Genomic DNA, 26,458 nt, shown 5'->3' on the forward strand with positions numbered 1-26,458 from the left:
GATCAGAGATTATATCTTGACTTTTTTTTTGTTTTTGGTATTCCTTTTATCATAGCCCCAGTCAGGGGCATAATCAGATGGTTTTTCAGTATTGTTGACTGACAGGAGATTGGGGCAATTTTATTTACTTACTCTGGTTCAGGACAAAGGAGAAGGTTAAGGTTTTATGTATTTGAATAGCAGTATACCTATTGGAGCTTGGATGAGGAATAGAAGGTCCACTGTTGCATTCTTTCACTACAACCCTAAACTGTGCTTTCTTACCATGTGACTGGATAAAAGAGCCCATGAGGTTATACTTCTTGCAAGAGTAGAGTACTAGATTCTGTTACATAGCCAGTGCAGACACACTGGAGAGGGCATTCAAGTTGCTTGTACACTTGGTTTATATTTATGGAAGATGTAGAAAGAGTATTGCAAAAAGCTTTACTTTTCAGACATCTGTCATGCATATAGTCAGTTTCTGCAGTGTAGACAGTGTTCTCCTAAGCACCATGATGGAGAGGACTACAGAAGACTATGACATGCCTTGACCCAGAAGCACTTCCAATCTGGTTTGGGAAGCAAGATGCAGTTCTGTTCAAATCCCATGAAAAAAATAAGTTTTGTAAGATACAATGGTAGAGGTTTCTTAAAAGCCTACCCTGAAGTATTTACCTTTTTTTTTTTTTTTAATTAGAAAGGTAATCAGAAAACTTCGAACATCAACTCTTCATACCTGGAGTCTTGGTTTCTGTCTTGTCGAAGGGGAATTGTATCATTTCAGGCAGGTTCGCAGACCTACGAACTGAGTTTCCAAGGTAAGTTTTTGCATTTGACTATGGTGAGTGTCTTTCAAATCTGGCATGTGGTGTTTATGTGGGAATCAGAGCAGAATGGCTGTGTGTGCTGTGCCAGGATCAGGGTCAGCTTGTTCACCTTCTCCCGCTTATTTTCAGCAAGGTGAGCAGTCCAGTGGAAGCCAGTGACTCTGAATCACACTTGCTGTGTTACCTTGGCTTCTTTAGACCTCAGTTTCTACTTGAGGAAACTAGTTGTCGCCTGGCCTTTCTAGACCTCAGCTTCAGGTTTTCTCATCTCTAAAATGAGGGGATTGGACTAAATGGTCTCCAGTGGTGCTTCTGCCTAAGCCATTCTAAGTCTCTGATTCTGAGTGGGCTGCCTCTGAGGATGAGGAAGAATTTTCAGGTGCTGATGATTACAGTAGAGGTCTAGGGCCTTTGGGTGCCTTCAGAGTTTTAAAATCTAGCCGTTTCTTTTAGGCTTCATGTGAGTCAATGGTTTTATCCATCACATTGACTAAAGCACTTTGTCTTCCATCATATCTATTTGAGCAGCCTTGGAAAGATCCCAAAGGCTCAGGTTAGCATCTATCACTCTGTCTGCTATCTTCAGTCAAAAAGCAGAGCAGAACTGCCCTCCCTCTGAATATACTGTTCCATCGATCTAACCCCTGAAACACTTCCTGCCTAGGGTCAGAAATGTGCCTTTTCAGGACCAGCCCTGCGGGTGCTTTGATAAGAGGTAGATAAGGACCATCTCAGGTCCTTGCCAGTCCCAGGTTGTACCTAAGATTTGAATCCTTTATTAATTAGTGGGTCTTAAGCAACATATCTTTTAATAACCATTATACCAACCATTTTCATTTTGGAAATGAACCTGGCAATACATATTAAGGGTTATTAAAATATGCTTGCTTTCTCATTCTCTCAGGAATTTTTCTAAAGAAATAATTCACCAGAAGAAAAAAAACCTCATAGGCATGAAGATATTTACTGAAGGTTTATCTATAGTACTGAAAAATAGGAACAGCCTGTGTACCAGTGGGGTAGGGACCAAATAAATTAGAGAGTTAAATTTCAGTGGAAATTTGGGCAGTTGTTAAAAACTATGTAGCAAATGCATTATGTGATACTGTTAAATGAAAAAAAAGCAGAAACCAAAATTTATGCTTATTCACATTTTTTGTATGTTATATTTAAAATTGGAAAGGTTTAAGAAGTTTTTTTAATGTGCACTGTAATTTCAGTAATGCATGTACATGGACCAAGACTGGAAGGCAATAGAGAAGAATAAAAATCTGTTATATTGGGTGGTAGAATTAAAAATCTTACATTAAAGATTTTTTTTCTCTGGTGGTATTAAATTCTTTTTATAATTTCAAAGAGAGATGAGAAGTAATGCACCTTGTTCCTGAATTGGGAGCAGTTTATCCAGCTACTTTTGTTCACTTGGTTCACAGAAATCAGTTCGGAGCATTTTGCAGGATTCCAGAAGAATTTTTTCTCTTTCTTATCTAGATGACAAGTGCATCCTATCATTCATTAAACTAATAGCTGAGTTCCAGCTGTGTGCCAGGCACTGATCTAGGGGCTGGTGATACAGTGGTGAACTTGTTCTCTTGAAGCCTAGGTTTGAGAGAGTGGTGATAGACAATAAACAAGTCAGCAAATAAGGCAATTTCAGAAAGTGATAAGAGCTATGGAGAAAATAAAGCAATGTGATGAAGCAGTGGGAGAATGGGGGAGTTGATAGGGAAGAACCCTTGAAATGGAGGGAGCCAGCTATGCACATACGATGGAGGGCACTCCAAGGAATAGCTACGGCTAAGGCTGCAAGGTGCAGACGTGCTTCAGGTTTCCAAGAACAGTAAGAAGGTCTATAGAAGATGAGGGCAGAGACAGAAACTTGTGTAACTTATTAAATGGAAGCCATGGGAAGGTTTTGAGCGGAGTTGTGGCATGCTTTGATTTATTCTTACTTGTTTTTGTTTGTTTTATTTTAAATCAACTTTATTGGGGCATAATTTACTACAATAAAATGCATCCATTTTAACCGAACAGTTTGATGAGTGTTGACAAGTGCATGTAACCACCACCGTAATCAAGATAGAAAACTTTTCTATCGGTTCAAAAAGTTTCCTCAGACTCTTTTGCAGTCATTCTGCCCCTTTCCTACCCACACCCACATCCTCCCTCCTCACTGCAGGCAATCACTGGTTTACTTTCTGTTACTATAGATTAGTTGTACATTTTCTTGAACTTCATATAAATAGAATTATGCAGTATGTACTCTGCATGCAGCTGACTTCTTTCACTCAGAATAATACTTTTTGATTCGTCTATATCGTGGCATGTATAGTAAGTAATCCCTTCCTTTTTATTGCTGAGTAATATTCCACTTAAGGATATGCCATAATTTGTTTATACATTTACTTGTTGATGGACATGTGTATTGTTTCCACTTTGGGGCTATTATAATAAAGCTGCTATGAACATTCATATACAAGTCTTTGTGTAGGCATAAGTTTTCATTTGTCTTGAATAACATAGGGTGGGATTGCTAGACCACATAGTCAGTATATGTTTACCTTTATGAGAAACTGCCAAACCATTTTCCATCTGGTTATGCCATTTTACACTCTCACCAGTAGTGTATGATGATTTACTTTTTAAAAGCATCATTTGGCTGCAGTTTGAACCTGGGTCTACAACATGCACAAAATGAAAATGACTTTTCACACTTGCCATAGGACAAAGCTTCAAGATATAGCTACCACATTCCAACCCATAATCACTGATGTCTGTTTTGGGGAGCTTAAATGGATGGTCTCTTGCTATGTGCCTGTCCTAGCTCTCCTCTTTTACTGTCTGACTTTGATTTGAAGATTAGATTAATTCCTGAATACTCATCTACCTCTTTGCCTTCTAAGTCTTACAACTAAGGACACTGAAGGACACAAGTTTTTATCTTGGATAATTACCATCCAAAATGATTTTCTCTCTTCATACAGTCATGAATATTTGCTACTTTATTAGCCCCTGAAAAATCAAAAGAAGTCATTTGCTAGGAATAATTCTTGATTCTTGTTTATTTTTTCTGTCTCAAGGGATGATTCAGACAAACATAGCTTCCAAGACTCAAAAGGATGTCATCAGAAGGCCAAAGTTTGTGTCTTCCGAAGATGTGGAACAGATTAAAAAGGGGGCAGAGTAAGTGTTCTGATGCACCGCTTGCTGGCAGATGTTTGAGATGTTCATGCACTGATCTCGTCGAATCACTTGTGAATCTGGACTCCGTTTTCTTGAAAAGTTCCTGCTTGTGTTATACGACAGTTTTCTTTTGCATTATTTATGAAATAAGGAGCTTATTAAGGCAGCATGGTGTGACTGTAAGAATAATAGACCAGGAAACCAGTCCTTCCCTCTAACTCACAGTGGGACTTTGGGTGAATCTTTTAAATATTCTGGCCCTCGTCTTCCTCAGCTGTGAATGGCTGGATTGATGGGGTATGCCTAAGAAATAAGAGAATGCATGATTACTGGGCTTTTGTTTTGTTGTGGATGCTTTTGTTTATCTTTGGTTTGTTTTTTTAAATTAGGGAAATTGTAAGTTTTACACAGAAATCATGCAGAAAATAGGGTCCCAATTTTACCACCCCCCATTATTAACACTTTGCATTAGTATGGTTACCTTGGTTACAGTTGATAATATTATAATTGTACTCTTAACTATGGCCCATAGTTTACATTAGGGCTCACTGTGTTGTACAGTCGTATGGTTTTCAAAAAATTTTTATTCTAGTAACATATATACAACCTAAAATTTCCTCTTGTAACCACATTCAGATATATAATTCAGTGGTGTTAATTACATTCACAGTGTTGTGCTAGCAGCACCACCATCCATTATCAAAACTTTTCCATCACCCTAAACTGAAATGTTGTACCAATTAAGCATTAACTCCTCATTCCCTAGGTAACCTGAATTCTAGTTTCTGACCCTATGAATTTGCTTATTCTAGTTATTTCGTATCAGTGAGATGATACAGTATTTGTTCTTTTGTGTCCGGCTTATTTCACTCAACACGATGTCTTCAAGGTTCGTCCATGTTGTCGCATGTAACAAACGTCATTCCTTTTTACAGCTTGTATCTTTAGTTTTGCTGAGTGGATTTATAGAGGAGGTGGAACAGGTAGGAGCTGAGGAGGAGATATTGGAGAAAAGGAAGGGATGAGGAAGCTGCCTGAGCAAGGGCTTTGGGGAAGGAAAGTTAGTTTTTAATAAGCTTTGCTGTGGGGGGTTCAATGTATTTCTCCTCTGTCTGCTTATGAAACCCTCAGTAAAATCTACATTGTTCATCAACATTTTTGGAGTTGGATTTTTTTTTCCTGGGTGATGTGTGGTTATGTAAAACAGACCTCAAGGCGGGTGTAGAATCAAGGCGTTCTGATTGGGCTCTTCAAGGTGTTTCAGGAAGGGGGAAGTTACTGAAAGGGTAATAAATGCGAGGCAGTAAGGAAAACAAGAATCCAAGTCTTGTCTCCCTCTCCCAAGAATCCAAGAATGGGAATGGAATCTATCAGGGCTTAGGAATGGGAACTGGTTCCAGTTGTTCTTTAGAAAGGGAGCAGCCTGGGGACACAGAACCTTGTCTGGGCCCAGGTAACTAGACCGGGCTCTGGGTCTAGGTGGCCTGGGTTCATATTCTGCCATGCTACTCGTTAGTTGTGTGGATGTGGACAAATGCATCACTCTGCACCTCCTCATGGGCTTAACAATATTATCTTCCTCGAGGCGATTGTATTTAATGTGTGCAAGGCACTCAGAATAGTGGCTAGCACATCAGAGTGTTAACTGCTGCGGTTGTTATTAGAAGACTTGGAAATCTTCTATAAATCCTACATATGCTATATAATCCATTCTCTGGCTAAAGCTTGACTTATTGTTTACCTCAGAACTTCAACCTGCAGCTTCACCTTCTGCCACTCACTGCCAAATTTTCTCTGAATTGTTTATTTCAAATTTCCAAAAGGTAGTTAGAATCCCAAGTTAGAATCTGATTGACCTGGTTATCCTTTTTCAGTTTTTTAATGTTCAGATTAATAAAGTAGAAAGTAGTGTAAGGTTATGGGGAGGGAAGGGTAAAGTTCATGCCCTCAGGGAGCTTATATTCTGGTGGATGAGGTAATATGAGAGGCTATTTCAGCTAGTGACAAGTGTGTTAGGTGGAGGGAAAAAGCAGAGTAAGGATGGAAGGTGCGATTTGCATTCAAACTACTGAAATCATCATAGCTACTTTTTATTCAATAAAATGGTTCTGGCAGGATGTCTTGGCAATTTTTTTTTAATTGAATATATGGAAACTGTTACTTCTGTTTCTTTTTAATTCAGTTTTATTGAGAAATATTCACATATTATATGGTCATCCACAGTGTACAATCAGTTGCTCATAGTACCATCATATAGTTGTACATTCATCAGCACAATCAATTTTTGAACATTTTCATTACTCCAAAAAAAAAGAATAAAGATAAAAGTAAAAAAAGAACACCTAAAACATCCCATCCTCCCCATTCCACCCTATTTTTCAATTAATTTTTGTCCCCCTTTTTCTACTCATCTGTCCATACACTGGATAAAGGGAGTGCGAGCCACAAGATTTTCACAATAACAGTCACACTGTGCAGGCTATACAGTTATACAATCATCTTCAAGAATCAAGAGTTGCAGTTTGAGTTTCAGGTATTTTCTTCTAGCTGTTCGAATACACTAAAGACTAAAAAGGAATATCTATGTAGCACATAAGAATACCCTCCAGAATGACCTCTCGACTCCATTTGAAATCTCTCAGCCACTGAAACTTCATCTCGTTTATCTCACTTCCCCCTTTAGGTCAGGAAGACTTTCTCAGTCCCATGATGCCAAGTCCAGGTTTATCCCAGGAGTCATGTCCCGCATTGCCAGGGAGATTTACACTCCTGGGAGTTTGACAGAATTTTGTTTAAACTATATTTCCTTAAAGCAACAAAACTGCATTTTAAAAATAAGACCTGTAATTCTGACTGTTTAACAACTGAGATACTCCTAGGTAGTCTCATCTAGAGGGATCATACTTTGTTGCTTTTCCAGACAGCAGAACCTGTCAAGAATGTGCTATCTTTGACTCTCAATAGGATTTCTGTGTACATATATTTCCAAGGGAAGAAATTGGTTTGTGGCATTTCCAAATATCTCATATAGTCAGTACATTGTCTGCCTCAGTAACTTACATATGTCACAGTTGCCTAATGCTTTTGCCTCAGCTCTTCTCATCTCCGGGGACATTCTTCCCCAGCTTTCACATGGATTGGGCATCTGTCATGGCTCAGCTGGAATGCCACTTTTCCCATAACGACCTTACTTGTAACTCTCCTCCTTTGCCCTCCAATAACACCTTGTCACTTCCTTATAGTACCTGTTCCATTTCATCTCATAATATAGTTATTTGTGTAAATGTCTCTCCTAGCACCACTCCCCTACCCCACAGTTATTAGCCCCTTAAAGCTCTTGAATTATTTTGCATGATGCATTGTACATAGTTATGCTAAATAGACTTAAGTCAGTGAATGAATAAAATGAGTTGAGCTAAATGTGTTAGTGGTGGGTGATTTAGAGAACCAGCTTTAATCCTGTTGTCGCTAGCCCAGAGGAGACACACTTGCTTTCAGATAGAAAAAGGGCTGTGAAGACTATTTTGAATAGTCAGAGGAGAAATCAACTATAGCACTTCACTGTTCATGGGCATCTTGAAACAGTAATTCAGTCAGTCTCCTCTGCACTATGCAAATTCAATACCTTATAAAGAAATCTGAGCTTAAAATACACATAAATTGGGGGCAATATTTCTCATTACAAAAAGAGCCTTCATGTTATGAGAGTCTTTAAAGAGTTTTTTCCTTAAAGCATTTTTTAATTTGACTTTTTATAGAAAATTTCATCCATAAAACAAAAGTAGGGAGAATTGTATAATAAACCCCTGAGTTCTCACCAGCCCATCTTCCTGACTATGACTGTCCATACCTTCACATTCTTTTTTTATCTATCCTCACTATCACCTCTTAGTTTTTTTCCTTTGCCAGAGAATTTTAAAGTAAATACCACACATCATATCATTTTACTGTAAATACTTCAAATGTGTTTCTAACAAATAAAGAGTTTTAAAAAGCATTATACTTCACTGTAAATACTTCAAATGTGTTTCTAACAGATAAAAAGTTTTAGAAAACATTATACAATACCATTAACCTACTCACCAAAATGAACAATAATTCTTTAATATCTTCTGAAACCCAGTTCATGTTCGGTTTTTCCCCTGCTGCCCCAAAAGTGACTTTTTATGGTTGGTTTGTTCCAGTGTTCAAGCAGAAAGTGTACATTGCATTTGGATGTGTCTTGTAAATCTCTTTTAAATCTATTACAGTTTACCCTCCTCCACTTTTGTCATGGCTTTTTTTTTTTTTTCCAAAGATTTGATCTGCAGAATCTCCCAATTTAAAAATGTTACTGATTGTATCCCCATGGGGTTATTTGATGTGTAATTTCTGTAAATTGATTGATTTAGATGATTATTGATTTAGATGATTATTGATTACTGATTGTAACCCCATGGGGTTATTTGATGTGTAATTTCTGTAAATTGATTGATTTAGATGATTATTGATTTAGATGATTATTGATTACTGATTGTAACCCCATGGGGTTATTTGATGTGTAATTTCTGTAAATTGATTGATTTAGATGATTAGATTCAAGTTTAGTTTTCTTTTGGTCACAAATAGTATACAAGTGGTGCTTTGTACTTCCTATCACGTCTTATTAGGAGGTACATAATGTCTGCTTGTCCTACTTCTAGTAATGCTAAGATTGAAGATTGGGTTCAAGTCATTTCAACCTGATCCTTCCATTAAAACACTCATCTGTTATTTCACTTAATGAATTTAGCATCCATTGACAATCAGTATTTAAATCCATTATTTATTTGGGGAAATAGAGATCCATTATTTCATTACTTCTCTCAATTCTTCTGCACTGATTAACTGTCATTTGTCTATAAAGTAGAATTTTTTCCTCTTGTATGGTTACCCTGAAATATTGTTAATATAGGAAGGGCAAGGCAAGATAAATGCTTGACTCTTTCTGCTATATCCCTAATACTCTTAAATGTTTATTATTTGACAAAGAAGCTGGAAGACCTACTAGCTTAATAGTAACATACTGGGACATTTGAAGGTTGAGCAGAAATATAAAAAGAATCAATGCTTTTACATTTTAAATCAATGGGAAAAGAACAATTAATTTACTAAATTTATGTATACCTATTGCATTTTTCAAATCATGATTACTGATGCATCCATACCAGGAATATGCAGGGATGTGGTCCAAAGGAAAATACAGAAATAAACATTCTGTAATTCTCTAGGAAACCTTGACGTAGTGACTGGAAGTTATGGCTAGAAAGTCACGGGCATGGCACAGGGAACCAAGCAAGTTCTTACTCTTTCTTATTTGTAACAGTCAGCTGGCGCAGACCCCGTCAGATGCGTTAACCTCGAAATTTCATCCTCAGTGGGACCATCACTACCTGCCCATAAATGGATATGAGGTACTTGGTTTTTACTTGTTTGGTGGGGAAAAGTATATTGTACAAGACAGTGTGTGTTTGAATGAATTAATTGCTTCTACAAAACTCTTGGATCAAGATTCAAAGGCAGAAATCTAAATGTTGATCACATGGCTACCCTCCTTTACCAGGGAACAATTAACCTGTACGTGGTACCTCATTGTTTACAGAATTCACATGTAATCTGACAACACCACTGTGAGATAGATATTAGTACCTCTATTTTAAGGACAGGAAAACTGGAGAGAGTAAAAGTGACTTGTCCATCAGTTGGAGTTACAAAGCAGGTTTCCATGGGAATGAAATAAATTGTGCCTCACCTAGCATGATTAGGGGAAAAATGTTCCTAGAATACAAAGTGTATGTCTCATGAAGAAAAATAAGAGACTACTCCTAGATTGTTTGGTCTCCACATCATGCTCAAGTCTTGGGTGCAGGCAGCTCTGCTTGGATTCCATGGTATCTTCAATTCCTTTGCCCCTACACTGGTTTTGGAGTATTAGGCAAGGAATTTGCCACATACTGGGGATGCCTTCTTTAGGCATAATGCTTTGTTATCCTTAAGCCAACGTGAATTGATCTAGTTCAGTCATTATTGGAATGAACTGCCAGATGTGACAATCCTAAGTCAGCTTGTCCCGTCTGTGGTCAGTGGCTTGGCAATGAGACTGTATGGCAGAGGGGGCCACACATGTGGACATACTATACTTGACGTTTCCCATATCACAATAAAATTTTATTTTTATTTTTTAGTTGTCAGAGATCAATGATCAAACTACAGAATATGCTGCCATAAGTGCACGTTTTAAAGCTTCCATGAAAAACTTCAAGATTGAAAAGATAAAGAAGATCCAGAATCCAGAGCTCTTGCAGACTTTTGAGAAGTTGGTGACCATATTATCTGGTTTCCTTATATCAAGTTAGAAAGAATTAGCTAAGATTTATTCCTTTAGATTTATATTCACTGGTTTATTTGAATATTGAAGACTTTCTTCAATTTTTAGTAGGTTTTTTTTTTCATTGTGTAAACTTGGACTTCTCTTTCAGCTTTACAATTTTAAAATTCAGCAATTTCATGTGTCTACCATTTAACATTTTTTTATAAATTTATTTTTTTTCAGCTGCTGCCTTAATGTGAGTAGCTGTATTCTGAAATCTGGTAGAATAAAATTTTATGAGTGGATTTTAGTTGTGATTAGTGTTATTAGCCAGAGTGGGAGAGAGATGTTCTCAGTGTTAAGAAGTCTCACATTTCCTATATTAGGAAAAAATCGAAGATGAAGCTGAGCTGTGAAAAACTCCTATTTTTTGCAACATACCGTGCCCACCTGGAGTATATCTGTGCAAATAATTTTGACTGGACATATCATGGACCTTTTGAAACCAAATATGGAAAAGGTATGTGCTAGAATAATTAAGCTTAGTTGGTAGTCACCAGGCTCTACATATGCTTCTACTATGAGGTATGTGTATTACTTTCTGTTAACCAGCATGTCCAGGCTTTTGCAGTCATGGGGAGAAAATAAGCTCTCATTAACCATAAAAGCCCAAATTATGGTGGTCTGTTTGACTTGTGGCTTAACTGCTGGACCTCAGCCCTGCTCCTGCCTTCTCTTTTTTCCTGAGTATGCCCAGTGGTCTCACATGTGCTTGCAAATTACTCCATCTGTTGACTACAATGTCTATGTCACCCCAAGTTCTGGCTGTAGCTCTTCCTGACCTGTGCCCATGCCTGTGAAGCCCCTAGAAGTAGCCTCCTGTTGCCACAAAGGGGAAAAGAGAACTCTTCCTTTCTCATGCCTGAGATGCCATCTCACCTGAGGCATCACAGTTCTGCCCACATGCAAAATCTTTTCAGCTTTTCCTCTTTGCTCCTGAACTCCTACATGCAACTGTTAAACAAAAGGCAAAAAACAAAGAACTGCTCATCTTTAGGGAACAAAGAAATACTTTATCACAGTGTTAAAGTGAGCTCAATTCATATGACTAGGATTAAATTCACACATATCCCCAAAAAGCAAGAAGCCTAATAGTCAACCATAACCAGAACATTTCATATCTAAAGTAAAGTTAATGGGAATTTCAGGATTTTTCCCCAAGAACTCTGGGTGCTTTACATTGGTATAAATAAAGGATTCATCCTAATAATTTTTTCCTTATACAAGAAATTATTTACCCAATTGGTGAATTGAAGTCTTTACTTATAAAGGCAAAAGCCACTTGCTTTTTGGAAAACATCTTCCCCAACACTTCTATTGCATTCATTCATTAAATTTTATCGAACCTTTACTTTATGCCAGGCATTATTCTACCTTCTGGGGATACAGATTTTTCTGTATCCTGCTCTCATGGAGTTGATATAATAGAGCTCTGCCCTCCAATACAGTACCCACTAGCCACATGTGAATATTTAAATTTAAATTAACTAAAATTCAGTAAAAGTAAAACTTCATTTCCTCAGTTGTACCAGACACATTTCAAGTGCTCAATATCCACATGTGGCTAGTGGTTATGGTATTGGAAGTGTAGATATAAAACATTTATGCCATCGCAGATATTTTTATTAGACAGCACTATTACAGAGTGTTATATTAAGGGTTTTTAGGGTTGATGGCTTCTCCAACAAGATCAATGACAAAAAAGAAAAAAGAAAGGACCATTATTAAAATGGACTTAGATAGAATAACCAAATGCAATGTGTGGACCTAGTTTGGATCCTGATTGAAACAAACCAACTGTAAAAAGACATTTTAGAGACAATCGGGAAAATCTGAATATGGATGGCTTACTAAATAATATTAAGGAGCTGTTATTAATTCCATTTTGTGTGATAATGACACAGAGGTTATGTTAAAAAAACAAAAAGTCATTATTGATTAGAGATGCATGCTTATGTAGATAAAGATAAAATGACATGATATGTGGAAATTGCTTTATAATACTCCAAGTTCCCCTCTCCAAATTGGTGGTGGTAGGGGAATAGATTATACAAGATTGAAGCTGAGTGGTGGGTATATTGTACTATTCTTTCCACTTTGTTGTTGCTACTTTGATGTATGTTTGAAATTTCCCATAAAGAAAAGTTTAAGAAAAACAAAGCAGTCAAAAACTTTAAGGTCTAGTCTCAATCAGGGCACCCCATAACACAAGAGTAAGTCAGTCAGCTCCTATTTTTTGTGTGCCTTCTGTATGCTTGATGTTGGGGACACAGTAGTGAACAAGTTAGAATGGCCCCAAACAAATTATTTCTTTTTTTTTTTTTCCTTCCCTAGCAAACAAATTATTTCATGATTAATTAAATGATTGCAATAGTAGAGGAGAAATACAATCCCTGTGGGCACCTAACCTGGCTGAAGATGTGTTCCTGAGGAAAGATGTATCATAAGATTCACCTGCCTAGTAGTCATGCACAAGAAACTAATGGTGCAAGATTTGGCCACATAATAGAGAGTTTAGACTTTACCCTAAGGACATTGGAAGCTAATGAAAGGTTTTAAGCTGAGAAATAGGTTGATGAGGCTTCCATACATTTATTAAGTTTAAATATATCACTAAAACTTATCTAGAAATGTTTGGATAAAGCAGGGTAACCATCTTGAGTGAAATATAACATGTAAAATTTAAACCCATTAGTTTCTCATGGGTCTGTCCTATGTCAGAAACCAAACAAATATTTGTTCTAAAAAATGAAATCTGGTATGTTTGCGTTCCCAGTTTTTGGCCATAGCTGGTGTTGACAGTGATATGTATAGTTATTTAGTCTGTTTCTTCTCCTTTCAAAACAGAAGGATACTGAAATTCCCTTAAATACATTTTGATGGTTTGACAGTGTTACTTGCTATCATTTTTCACTTAGCTTAGTCAGAGGGGAGAGTTGTTGATAGCCAGAAAACCCCCTTGTGCTGCAAGGAGGAAAGAGGCAAGGATGTGATCTGCACTTTATTATAGGACAGGAAAGGTGACTCTCGAGGACATTTGCCCATTTTCCCATGGTATCCTTCCTCATGAAGGTCAGAGAGTGATTCTTTTACCTGTCTCAGGTTATATAGAATTAGATGTTTTTGTTTTATTTTATTTATATTTATTTTAAGTGTCAGCTTTCCATTCTCATCTCCTTTGATGCTATTGATACTCACTAGATAGACTGATAGGAATCACTGGGCCTATAATCTTAAAAATGTTAGAGTTATCCTAAAAGGCATCAGGTGGTAAATCTCAAAGATACTGCTACTTTTTGGTGTGGAAAAAAAGTCATGTCCTCTTTCCCCCACCCCAATGATGTGTGAAACTACTATGTAGGCTGTTATCTGCATAGTTTAGTATGTGACTATGTTTAAGAGTATTAGGAGGCAAAGCACATGCCTGGAAAGATAGTAGGTTCTGGGCTACACAGTGATAAATTAGAAGTGGAACTTGGGTGTCTAATGGGAGAAGAGGGGTAAGAATGGGAGACCGGTTGGTAAGAGAGCTCATAGGAAACTGGGCCAGAACTGCTGATCAGTCTGGACCAAGCATAAGAATTAGGTAAAAGCCTAAAATATAGCAATTTGGTAAAAGCCATTCTACCAGTCAGAGGAGATTATAAAAGTTTAATTCATATTTTGGAAAAAAAGTAGAGGAGGGTGAAACTATAAAGAGAAACACAATTTTGGGGGGGAAGTAGCTAAGGAAAGGAAGGCCAGTCCTGGTACAAAGTGGATTCAAGAGTCTAGACACAGGCATAAAGGGCCTGAGAATATATCTAAGCTCAGGGTGCTGCAGACATAACAACATCAATAAATGCTTCCAAGATTCTACAACCCAGGTACCTCAAATACTAAATGATTGAAAAGAAACAAAATTATTATTCGGGGATATAATATAAGTGTCTATGTAGAAACCCTCCCAAAAATCTGTAAAGAATTAAAATGTAGGTGCTCTACAGAGGCCGTGGGACATGTGCTTTCTCCTGCTACTGGCTCCCACCTGTCTTCTCTGACTTTCTGGCCGAGGCCCAGGACGGTGGGGCTCAGGGCCCGTGAATGACCGAGCCAGCCCCCTCCAGGTCCCCACCATTCCTTCCCATGGTTTGACTCAGACTCAGTTGCCACTGATGTCAGGATCCTATTTTGGTAATCAAAAATGGACCGTGATTCCTTCCTTCTCTTTATATTTGTTACAGTGATTCTATTTCTCCCTGAGGCAAAGAATGCATCTGGCTAAATAGAAGGGTGGCTATCTTCAATAATTGCCAAAAAATAAAAAAGTACAATTTTTTAACAATATTATCCCATTATCAATTATATAGAATGAATTTTAAAAATGAATCAATGTAGGTTGCAGAAAAGCAGTATGTTGTGAAGTCTAAGACCTTTAGGACAAATACTAGCTAGGCAAAAAGAAGTTGGGAAAAGAGGATTTCATGAAGATGAGAGATTCACAAAGGCCAGAAGAGGCTGGATATAGCCCAGCACATTCCAGGAACTGTCAGGAGTTTGGGGTGGTGGGAGTGACAAAAGGTGAGGTTGGAGTTGTAAGATGGGGTCAGATGCTGAAAGACTTTGCAGGCTATGCTGAGGGATATAGATTTTATCCTGAAGGCAATGGTAAACCACCTGCTGGCTTTAGAAAGGAGACTGACATGATAATTCTGGCTGCAGTGTCAAGGAAGGATGGAAGTGGTGGAGACTGGAGGTGGAGAGACCAGTGGGAGCTAGGAGGCCGTTTGAAGAATCCGGGCCATAAATGAGTGTGGTCTAGACCAAGGTACTGGCAGAGGGGATGAAGAAGATACTGGTTTCAGGAGGTTTATTCCGAGAGGAGTATATGCAACAGCAAAACAGAGTCCAGGTCTTAAGTTAGTGGGCTACAGAGTTGGGTCTTGGGGTGGTTCATTTAATTTAAGCAAAGGTAGATTGCAGACAATATAAGCTGGATTTAAAAACAACTAAAGCCTCATTAAAAAAGTTATTTAGGGTAATGATTATTCTTTTCTGAATGGAAAATGATAAAGATATCCTCCAAAGATCTATAAAACCTGCCTTAAGAAACATTTTTCTTCGACTTCACAAGTCATTAAGTTAGTATTGATAAACAAAAATGATCATGTAATCAAACCAGCATTCAGACTTTCTTACAAAATAAAAAAATTCAATTGAACAAGTATAGAAGTAATTCAGTGCCATTAAAATGTATGTACAACTGTTTTAGTTTCCTTGGCTGCCAAAAGCAGATACCATAAGATGAGTTGGCTTTAATAATGGGAATTTATTAACTTACAAGCTTACAGTTTTGAGGCCATGAGAATGTCCAAATCAAGACATTCCTCCTGAAGACTGGCTGCCAGGGTCCTTAACTCCTCACATGGCAAGGTACAGGGCATCTGCTGTTCTCTCCCTTCTCTTCTGGGTTTCCTTGATTTCAGCTTCTTGCTTCTCTGCCTTTTCCTCTCTTTATCTGAATTTCATTCTCCTGTAAAATCCAGTAATAGGATTAAGACTCATCTTGAATGAAGTGGGTCATATTTTAACTGAAAAAGCCTTATCAAAAGATCCTACTTAGAGTGGATTCACACCCACAGGAATGGATTAACTTTAAGAACATGCTTTTCTGGGGTACATACAATTTCAAACCACCACAACTATCTCTGAATTTTGAAAAATAGGTATTGTGACTTTATCAAGCAATAAGAATGAACTCTAAAGAAAATAATGGATGTGATTCCTAACTATTGATTACTTCCATTTTCCTTAAGTCAAATCTATTTTTCACCAGTAACTGCATAGTTTTTATATTACATCTTTTATACGCATAACTGGAGTTCACTTAACTGGAAATGTTAACTTTCTGGAACGTAACTAAGAAACTGAAAGGGTGAAAACTATGTTATGAGTAGCCTAAGTGCTTGTTATAAAATTCCTACACTGAAGATCATGTATGTTCATCTTTAGGAGCCCCTCAGAATCTATTTAGTCTTATTTCATTTTCCTAACCTAGTGAATGTGGAGTGGGCTTAAAGAGATGTTAGAGGCAGGCAGCAAGTAGAAGCTAACAGCTTTTTGGTGAGGAATGAGAAAAGATAAGTCTGCCAAACAAGCACACAATAACAACCTTTTCCCCATTGTGGGCCCATTTGCATAGGGATAAATAGCCCTGTCCACCTCAGAAACTAAGAGGTCATCTTTGAATTACATCACCACATATCAGAATTAATATCTACATCTGACTGATTAGTAAAAGAAAGGTTAAAATGGGTTTGTTCTGTTTTCTAAATCAGAGAAAATTATGTGCTTTAGAAAAATTCTTTCCAAAACAGCTTAAATTGTTTAAAGTTTTGGAAATTGAGATAAGATAAATGATTCTTTGCAGACACTCAAGAAATGGGGTATGACTGTATTATGATATGGAGAGATGAACAGTGTAATACAGGATATATAATGCACAGCCATCACAGTCAGAAGTAATGCAATTAAACAAGGCACAGCCTCTACCCCCAAGTTGCTTGAGGAGGCTAGAGCAGAGGAGTATTGAATACAGCTGTAATTAGCAATATGGTAAAACTGAGAAGCTGAAAACAGTGAGGAAGGAGAGTAGTTGGCAGTGACAGAGGTAGAGTAGGATGACCCAATGTAAATGTGGGTTGGTAATTGTTTGCTTATTTTTTCCTTGGTCATTTTCCAGTTTATCTACTGATCCACTTTATAAGATTGTGAAAAGATCCTGATGGACCTACTGTCTCCTGAATATAAGATTGTCTTGATTAAGTAACACATCAGTAAGGAAAAGGCAAACAATACAACAGAAAAAAAAGGATATGAACAAGCAGTTCAGAGAAAAAGCATATCAGATATGCCAGTAAGCGTAGGAAAAGATGCTCAATGTCACTAATATTCAGGGAAATGCATAATAAAATCAGATTTTTTTTTCCCCACTAGATTGACAAAAATTTAAAGGATAGGTAATATCTAGTGTTGGCAAGAATGTGGAGAAACAGGAGTTTCTTCATTGTTAGGGCCACTTTTTAGACCACTTTCAGAAGGCAATTTGGCAATATCTGTCAACATTTAATATGCTTGTATCCTTTGACCCAGCAGTTACACTTTTGTAGTTTGTTTACAGAAATTCTGTAAAGATGTATTTACGAGGGTGTTTTAGAAACATTCATTTTAAAAATGTTAGTAATAGCAAAAAAGTGAAATCAACCTACATTTTCATCAATATGGGAGTAGTTAAATTAAATTATGATACATCCATACAGAGGAATCTTATGCCACCATTAAAAAGAATGAGGTGGGGATAGATGTACTGACATGGCAAGATTTCTAGGACTAAGGTGGGGAAAAAAAATGTATGATCCTGTTTATGAACAAATAAACCAACAGAAAACTGTATCAGCATATATGTGCATATATGTGTATGTGACTACACAGAAACAGGTCTGAGAGTATTCCTATCACTGTTTTGGGAAGGGGAGTGGGATTGGAAGGAATGGGTTATGTAGGTGTACTTTCATTTTTTACTCTAAATGCAATAAAATATCATTTACCCAGATTATTCAGTATATGAACAACTCAGGATAAGAAGTGTTTTTGGAATTCAAACATCCTCACTATAAAAAATCATTAATGAAAAACAAACAATAAATGGAAAATATATTAAATATTTGCCATTATAAATACAACAAATTCATTTTATTTATTAATTTTTGCATGGAAAATCAGAATTTGCAATATATACACGTTTCCTTTAAAATGGCTAATGATAGCAATGATAAGAATAAAGATAAGAAATTTTAGTTGTCCAGAAATCTTTGTTGATCTGCTGGTAGGAAAACATAAGAGAGTATCAGGGTTTGTTAAATGAGGGCAATGCATCAACTATCTTTGAAAAGTTCTGTCAAGGTCAATTGCTTGCTCATAACTACACCACTCCCCTCCACGTTTTTCAGGACCTTCCCATCAGTAGTAAATTATCTTTGTTTCTTAAAATGTACATTTTCACCATATAAAATGGTCTCTGCTGGAGTGTTTTGGTTCATCAGTTATAATTTAGCTCACTCTCCGTGTATTGCATGCATCAGGCCATTGTGATACCACCACTTGATCATTGTACTCAGTAGCACACACTTCACTGTGAGCCCTGTACTGTAGCAAATGTTTCTCAGCTGTTTCAGTGGTTATATACTGTATTCAAGTTTATTTGTGTAATAAACATTTTTTACATATAAAGGAAGGTTTATAAGTATCAGTAATGAATTGTTGATGCCCAACATCTTGACTATGTGTAAATATTCTTATAAACTATGTACCCTCTTTTATAATAATAATAATTCTTATCCTTTCTCTTTTTCTAATTATTTCTAGGAAATTACTTCACAAAAGATGCCATTTGTTCCCACAAAAGTTGTGGGCATGAAGCCAAAAACATAGCTATGTTTGTAGCCCGAGTCTTGGTTGGAGATTTTATTGAAGGAAATATGACGTACATAAGACCTCCTTACAAACTTGATGGACAGAGAACACTGTATGACAGCTGTGTGGATGTCAGGTCGAATCCTTCCATTTTTGTTATCTTCCAGAAAGATCAGATTTACCCAGCATATGTGATTGAATATACTGAAATAGACAAGCCCTGTGTGATTAGTTAGAAATGATAAATACATCATAATAGATGACATAACTATTCTGTTCACATATGGACCAAATTGCCCCAGATAATAACAAAACTTTTACATTTCCTCACCAAGTTGTGTAAAGTCTTAGATCAGTAGTTCCCAAACTTGACTGCACATTTGAGTCATCTGCAGATCTTCAAACAGTCCTGATACCCAATTTGCACCCTATATCAATTAAATCACTATTTCTGGGGAAAAGAGCGAGGCAGCAGTATTTTTTTAAAGACACCCTATCCCTGATGATTCCAATGTGTAGCAAAGTTTGGGAACCATTATTTTAGAATAAACTGGTAAAGACTGATTTCTAAATTTTCTGTAATTTCAGTAACGTTTCTCTCCCAACTACTCTTTCAGTTCACCATATGTCATGATTTTGTTTTGATTAAATTTAATGAAAATTAATTTGGGAAAATTGGGAAAAATCTAAAAATTCCTATTGAAAAATAAGGACATAAGACATTACAGTCTTAGATGGAAGACTGTGAAAGATTGAGGAAAAATGCTTACAGCCATGCCAGAAAAAGAGTAAAAGTAATTTAAACGCTATACAGATTTAATTGCGGCACTTTTCCTGCTATCTTTATGATGAAACTGATTTTTGGCACACATATTTATCTCTACAGTTATTTAAGGGACAGACACCCATCAGGTTAACTCTGGAATATAACAAGAGCCACCAAATATGGCTCAGAGAAAAGCAACCAGTTAATTGCCCATTTGGGCTCTTGGTACAATTATACTAGACATTTATCTTCTGATTAATATGAATACAAGGAAGAAGGCTTTTTCATGTTAGGCTTTCATGAATTGCCTGTATTTTGGGGGGTATGCCACATTCCCAGGTTGTTTAGCAAAATGATGTCACTTCTTAGGGTGAGCAGGCTCAGCAGAAGACTGAGTTGCAGTAACCAGATTCGCACAAGCATGACCGATAAACCCGAGTGCTATTTTAGTAATTCGCTGCGGCAGCAGATGAAGCTCACTTCGGAATTTGGACCAGGGCCATCCCTAGTGAGGGATGGCCCCCAAGGTAGAAGCATTATTAGTTTCCTGGTGAGCACAGAATTAGAACAAAAAGAAGAGCACCTCAAACAGGCTTTGTGCCTGCTGGGGACTTCTTTTTTTAAAAAATATAACTGATTGTATATGTGGTACAATCAGTTTTTAGACTAGTCGAGGTACCTGGACCAATATTTCCTCCTTTACTATGAATCAGGTTTCTCCATCCAGTTTTCCTTTTTGAACTTTCTGTATTAGTTGCCAAGATTTCCTGTTACAGTCCTTCCAGCAGATTTTACAAATAATTAATTAGCTCTAGAGTCGACTTTATATTAGGCAGATTTTATATCAGTGTGACGATTCCCACAACTCTTTGATTTAGACAGCCCCACCCCACCCCACCTCCGCCCCAGGAACAAATGTATAGAGTTTTTTTTTAGCATAGTGTTATTTTCTGGGAGGAAAGCCACAGGTGGCTATTCTTATTCACTTATTTTTTTCATGGTAGATTCTGTTTTGGAGTTTTCATTTCTTGAACTTGATTCTCATAGAGGTGCAATTTATCCAACTCTATCCAAGTGATTATTAGAAATCTCTAGTTGGATATTTTACAGACATCTTTAATTTAACATGTCCAAAATAGAACTCTCGATTTGCTTCCCTCAAACTAATTAGTTCTTTGAGTATTCTGTATATGAGTAAAGGGTATCACCATCCGTCTATCCACTCATTCTTAACCCCTTCATTTCCCTCCGTCTATATATCCAAGCAGTTTCCAAGTCCAGTTTTATCTCTTAAATCTCTCTTTGTCCCTTTATAAGCTCTATGTAGCAGCAAGCATGGTCATATTTTTAAAAATGTATTTATTAACAGCCTTTTAAAAACACAAATCTGATCATGCCTTTAGGATAAATTTCAAAATCATTATCATGGTCCTCCATAATCTTTCCCTTTCTACCTCTCAGTCATTTCCTTTCTTCCACTCAAGCCATTCTGGCTTTCTTTCAATTCTTGGCGCCCCTTTCTTCCCCTAGTTCAGTATTTCTCAACTAGCACTTCTGCCATTTATTTTCTATGACAAATACTTTGTAATGTCCCCTCTATGATCCTGAAATGCAATGTATAGGTAATACACTCTACCTTCACTTAATTTCAGAAATTAAAAATTAAATAAACTTCATATTAATATAAAAGGGAAATAAAAGGAATGTAACTTGAGCATGACTATATTAGAGGACATAATGAAGTAGTCAAATGCTTTTACCTACTTATAATGAATAAATTTGAACTTGAGATTAAGAAGCTATTTTGTACAAAGTGTGAGAAATCATAAAAAAGTAGGGATATGAGTGTACCTTACAATAAAAACTAGTGATACAATAACTTATTTATACATGATAATATTTATATGTTTATGATAAGAGGAAGAACGAAATAACCTTTTGAAATAGAGATAATATGCAAGAAAACTTACAGATTGTCGATACGGAGAAAATGAGGCAATACGATATTCTTGCTGACGATCTAGAATGTCCAGTGAGACATTCAAAATTCGTAGAGGGTGCAGAGTAATTCTTTATTGTGTGGAACTGTCCAATGTTTTGCAAGATGTTCAGCATACTTGGCTGTCACACACTAAATGCCAGTAGCACCCACCACCCGCAGTCACAGTGGCACCACACACCCTATCAGACCTATTCACCCTTTTTAGAATAGGTGTTTTGTAACATCCCCTTCGCTCTTGACATGATTCATAGATAAAATCTCCTTGTACAGATGAATTTTTAAAAATTCAACATAATGCCCTCACTTCATTATAATGGAGAAATAAAAATTTGGAATGAAAATAATATGAATTCTAATATGTAAATGCTCAGGCATGACTACGTTATAAGACATCATGAAACAGACAGATGTTTATTCCTACTTATAATGAATAAGTTTGGGTTTAAGAGTCGGGCAGAGGCTACCACGTAAAGTAAAGGAAAGGGAAAGATGAGACGTGTGGGTGACACTAGAAATGAAAACCAGTAATAGGGTAAGCCATAACAGACCATATACCTTATCTGTATATAGTATGGGAAAGAGAGAAATTACTGTAATTGAATTAAGAATAATAGGACAAGACAAATTATGATTGTTGAAGAGGAAAAAATGAATTATATTCTCTCAGATGAGCTCTAAGTCCCTACATAAATGTCCAACAGGACATTAGAAAGTCATAGAGGATGCAGAACATTCTTTGTGCGAGACTGACCCACACATTGCAGGACATCTGTTATCCCTGGCTACACCCCTTCAATGCCAATAATAGCCCCAACAACAACCCCATCAGTTTTCAGAATGCCACAGGTGAAAACCACTGATTTAGTTAATGTCTAACATCCTTAGATCAGTTTAGCTCTTACTTCCTTAAGGACTCCTACGCAAGTAGGTCAGGCCCCTGTCTCCCAAACCCTGTTTTTAAAATACTTTGTACCTTGCTTTGTTAATTTGTAGCATTTATCTAATTTGAAATCGTCTGCTTTCTGCTTTAGAATGTAAGCTCCATGAGGGCATAATCTAAATCTATCTTGTTTATAGTGCCATGCCCAATGCCTAACCTACTTTGGTGTTTGATACACTGTAAGTGCTGGATAAATTTTGTTAATTAAATTAAGTCCAACTATTCCTCTTGTTCTTCAAGCGTAGTTTGAAATTATCTAATAAAAAGAAATAAATATTAATTTTGCTATGCTGCTTTTATTTACTCTTTCTAGCTATTTCCAAAAAGATAATCAACTGCAGACACCAATTTATTCAACATGAAATAGATGATGTGTTTTTCCCTTCCAGTTTTCCCACTCCAGGGTTTGATGACCAAGGAGGAGCCCTTAGCATGCTGCCAGGGTGAGGGGCGGGGGTGGGGGGTAGGGGGAGTGGAGAAGCCGGGAGTCGGTTGGCATATCTTTTGTCTGGGACTTAGAGGGGCAAGGGGCTGGAAGCTGCTAACACATCTTTCTTCCTCTGGTCCCAAGGGTGAGGATAGGGCCAACCTAAGGCACAAAAGTTACAAGTATAAATGGTTATCACTCAATTAGGAAAGAGTCTCCTCAACAAATGGTGCTGGGAAAACTGGATCTCTATTTGCAAAAAAAAAAAAAAGAAAAAAGATGGACCACTACCTTACAACATATACAAATGTAAATGGTTATCAGCAGTATTGTCCTATCAGCAGGCAGTCTTCTCTACTCTCTCTGTCTCTTTTTTTTTTTAATCACAAAACTTTGGATGAAGAGGAAGAGAGGGGAAAAGGGTGGGGGAAAGTCCCTATGTGGCAGCATAGTTTGATTAAAATGAAAGTAAAACTGCCATTTGATTAGACTTCAGTGTAAATAAAATGATTTATGGAAAACCTGCTGCTGTCGAAATATCCACACTGAAATACACAAAAACTCTATCAAGCATTAGCTGATATTTGAGCTTTTTGATTAATTATTTTTTCTATTAGTTTATTTACTTTGTCATAGCAAGTGCCAAATTTTTCAGAGGAAAATTTTACTTGAGAAAGTAAAATTTACTTGAGAAAATGCTTGTTCTAGTTTGCTAATGCTGCCAGAATGCAAAACACCAGCAATGGATTGGCTTTTATAAAAGGGGTTTATTTGGTTACACAATTACAGTTTTAAGGCCATAAAGTGTCCAAGGTAATACACCAGCAATTGGGTACCTTCACTGGAGGATGGTCAGTGGCATCCAGAAAACCTCTGTTAGCTGGGAAGGCACGTGGCTGGCGTCTGCTCCAAAGTTCTGGTTTCAAAATGGCTTTCTCCCAGGACGTTCCTCTCTAGGCAGCAGTTCATCAAAAATGTCACTCTTAGTTGCAGTTGGGGTATGTGTCCTCTCTTAGCTTCTCTGGAGCAAGAGTCTTCTTTCAATGGCCGTCTTCAAAATGTCTCTCATCTGCAGCTCCTGTGCTTTCTTCAAAGTGTCCCTCTTGGCTGTAGCTCCTCTTCAAAATGTCACTCACAGCTGCACTGATTTCCCTCTGCCTGTCAGCTCATTTATATAACTCCACTGATCAAGGCCCACCCTGAATGGGTGGGGCCATGCCTCCATGGAAATATCTCATCAGAGTTATCACCCACAGTTGGGTGGGGCACATCTCCATGGAAACACTCAAAGAATTACAATCTAATTAATACTGATAGGTCTGCCCACACAAGATTACATCAAAGATAATGGCGTTTGGGGGACATAATACATTCAAACTGGCACAAAGCTATTTAAAATCTTAATTTTTTATCCCATGATTGGAAAATCTGTGCTTATTTGCTTTGTGTAGTGGAACTTCTTGGTCTAACATTTGGTAGAAGCAAAGCTAGATATTAACTATTCATAGTCACACCTTAGTACTGTAAAGCTAACTACCTTAAAAGGCCATGAATGCTGAGTTCTAAATGAGTGGTTAAGGTCACTGACCTATTTGCAAGGATATGGCTTTGAAAGAGTACAGGGGATAACAGATTTCATTTAGAAAGTTAAAGACAGAGTGAATGAATTTATAACACTTGTATTAGTGTATGTCCCTGGAATGACTTGTTAAAGAGTTTGTGCTAGAGAAGTGTCCCCAGAGTGGGCATCAGTTTGTTTTGTTTTGAAGACTGGCTTCAGAATTTGAGTTGAAAGGTATATCAATCTCCTATGCTTCTCTTTTCCACTCCCTTGGGAACTTACTTGTCATCTTCACCCCCCATTGGGGGATGTCCCTTTTTTCCACCAAACTCTATATTCCCCAATAGTCTACTCTGGGATCTCTTCTTTGTTCCTCTCTACACACTTGCCCATGAATGGCCTCATTTGTTTCTATACCTCAGTTATTACACACTTCTGACTCCAGAATCTATACCTTTGCTGAGCCATAGTCCAAGGTTTCATGGCTAGTGAGTGACAGAACCAGGATTATGAACCCAGGGATTCAGCTCAAGAACCCACACATTAAACACTATCCCACCTCTCTACAGGAATGGCTTCTACTTCTTCCCTCTCACCTCACCACTTTCCCTGTTAACTCCTGTTTATACTCCTGGCCCTTCCTCCATACTCATCCAAGACTTTTTCTGACTCATGGGCTTCCTCTCCTTTCTAGGCCACCCCTCTTCCTTCAACATTTTTGTTGTGAACAATCCACCCAAAACCCCTAACTTTATCACTTTAGCTTCTTGGTTTCCATCACCACTCTTATCCAGAGATATTCATCCATTGCCTCACCTTAGATACTGCCATTATTCAGAAGTTCTCTAGAACCATTCTTTCTGAAATGTTAAACATATATTCTACCTCTGACCATAATCCATCCTTTTAGCCCACTCAGTTTTACATTCCCTGCATCTGCTTACACATTCAGACCCTTCCTGTCTTCACTTCCTTCCTTATCTAGCTTAGACCCCATCATTCAGCACCCAAAGCACTATTTCATTAATACTTTCAATTATGACCTAATGTCCCATCCACTTGGAAAAATTTTAAATGGATTGCCCAAAGCAATTTACAGATTCAATGCAACCCCAATCAAAATTCCAAAAACCTTCTTTGCAGAAATGGAAAAGTTGATCATCAAATTTATATGGAAGGGTAAGGAGCCCCAAACAGTTAAAGCCATCTTGAAAAAGAATGAAGTTGGAGGACTCAAACTTCTGGATCTTAAAACTTATTACAGAGCCACAGGAATCAAAACAGCATGGTACTGGCACAAGGACAGACATATAGATCAATGGAATAGAATCGAGAGCTCAGAAATCAACACTGACATTTATGGCCAACTGATTTTTGACAAGGTGGCAAAGACCACTCAATTGGGAAAGAATAGTCTCTTCAAAAAATGGTGCTGGGAAAACTGGATCTCTATTTGAAAAAAAAAAAAAAAAAAAAAAAGGTGGACCACTACCTTACAACATACGTAAAAACCAACTCAAAATGGACCAAAGACCGAAATATAAGAGCCAGAACTTAGAACTATCCAACTCCTAGAAGAAAACATAGGGCAGCATCTTCAAGACTTGTGTTAGGCAATGGTTTCTAAGACTTTACACTTAAAACAAAGGCAATGAAAAAAATATATAAATAGGACCTCATCAAAATAAAAAAGCCTTTGTTCTTCAAAGGACTTTATCATGAAAGTAAGAAAGAAAATATCTGGAAACCACATATCTGAAAAGGGATTAATATCCAGAATATATAAAGAATTACTTCAACTTAACAACAAAAAGACAAACAACCCAATTTAAAAAATGGGCAAAAGATTTGAATATACATCTCTCCAAAGAAGATATACAAATAGCCAGAAAGCACATGTAAAGATGCTCAATATTATTAGCCATCAAGGA

At 37.2% G+C, this 26,458-nt stretch overlaps 1 protein-coding gene across 1 annotated transcript in view; it reads left to right on the plus strand.

The window, feature by feature from the left end:
• ZC3HAV1 (zinc finger CCCH-type containing, antiviral 1) overlaps positions 1-22,819 on the plus strand; it is a 54,998-nt gene extending 32,179 nt beyond the window's left edge. Inside the window, exons 8-13 of the mRNA XM_037836062.1 lie at positions 680-800; positions 3,890-3,992; positions 9,337-9,424; positions 10,196-10,326; positions 10,707-10,840; positions 18,784-22,819. Coding sequence (XP_037691990.1) covers positions 680-800; positions 3,890-3,992; positions 9,337-9,424; positions 10,196-10,326; positions 10,707-10,840; positions 18,784-19,067 — 861 coding nt within the window. The 3' untranslated portion in view covers positions 19,068-22,819. The remainder of the gene's footprint in view (positions 1-679; positions 801-3,889; positions 3,993-9,336; positions 9,425-10,195; positions 10,327-10,706; positions 10,841-18,783) is intronic.
• The last annotated feature ends 3,639 nt before the right edge of the window (positions 22,820-26,458 follow it).

Source organism: Choloepus didactylus, chromosome 5 (assembly GCF_015220235.1).
Source record: "Choloepus didactylus isolate mChoDid1 chromosome 5, mChoDid1.pri, whole genome shotgun sequence".
Classification (NCBI taxonomy): domain Eukaryota; kingdom Metazoa; phylum Chordata; class Mammalia; order Pilosa; family Megalonychidae; genus Choloepus; species Choloepus didactylus.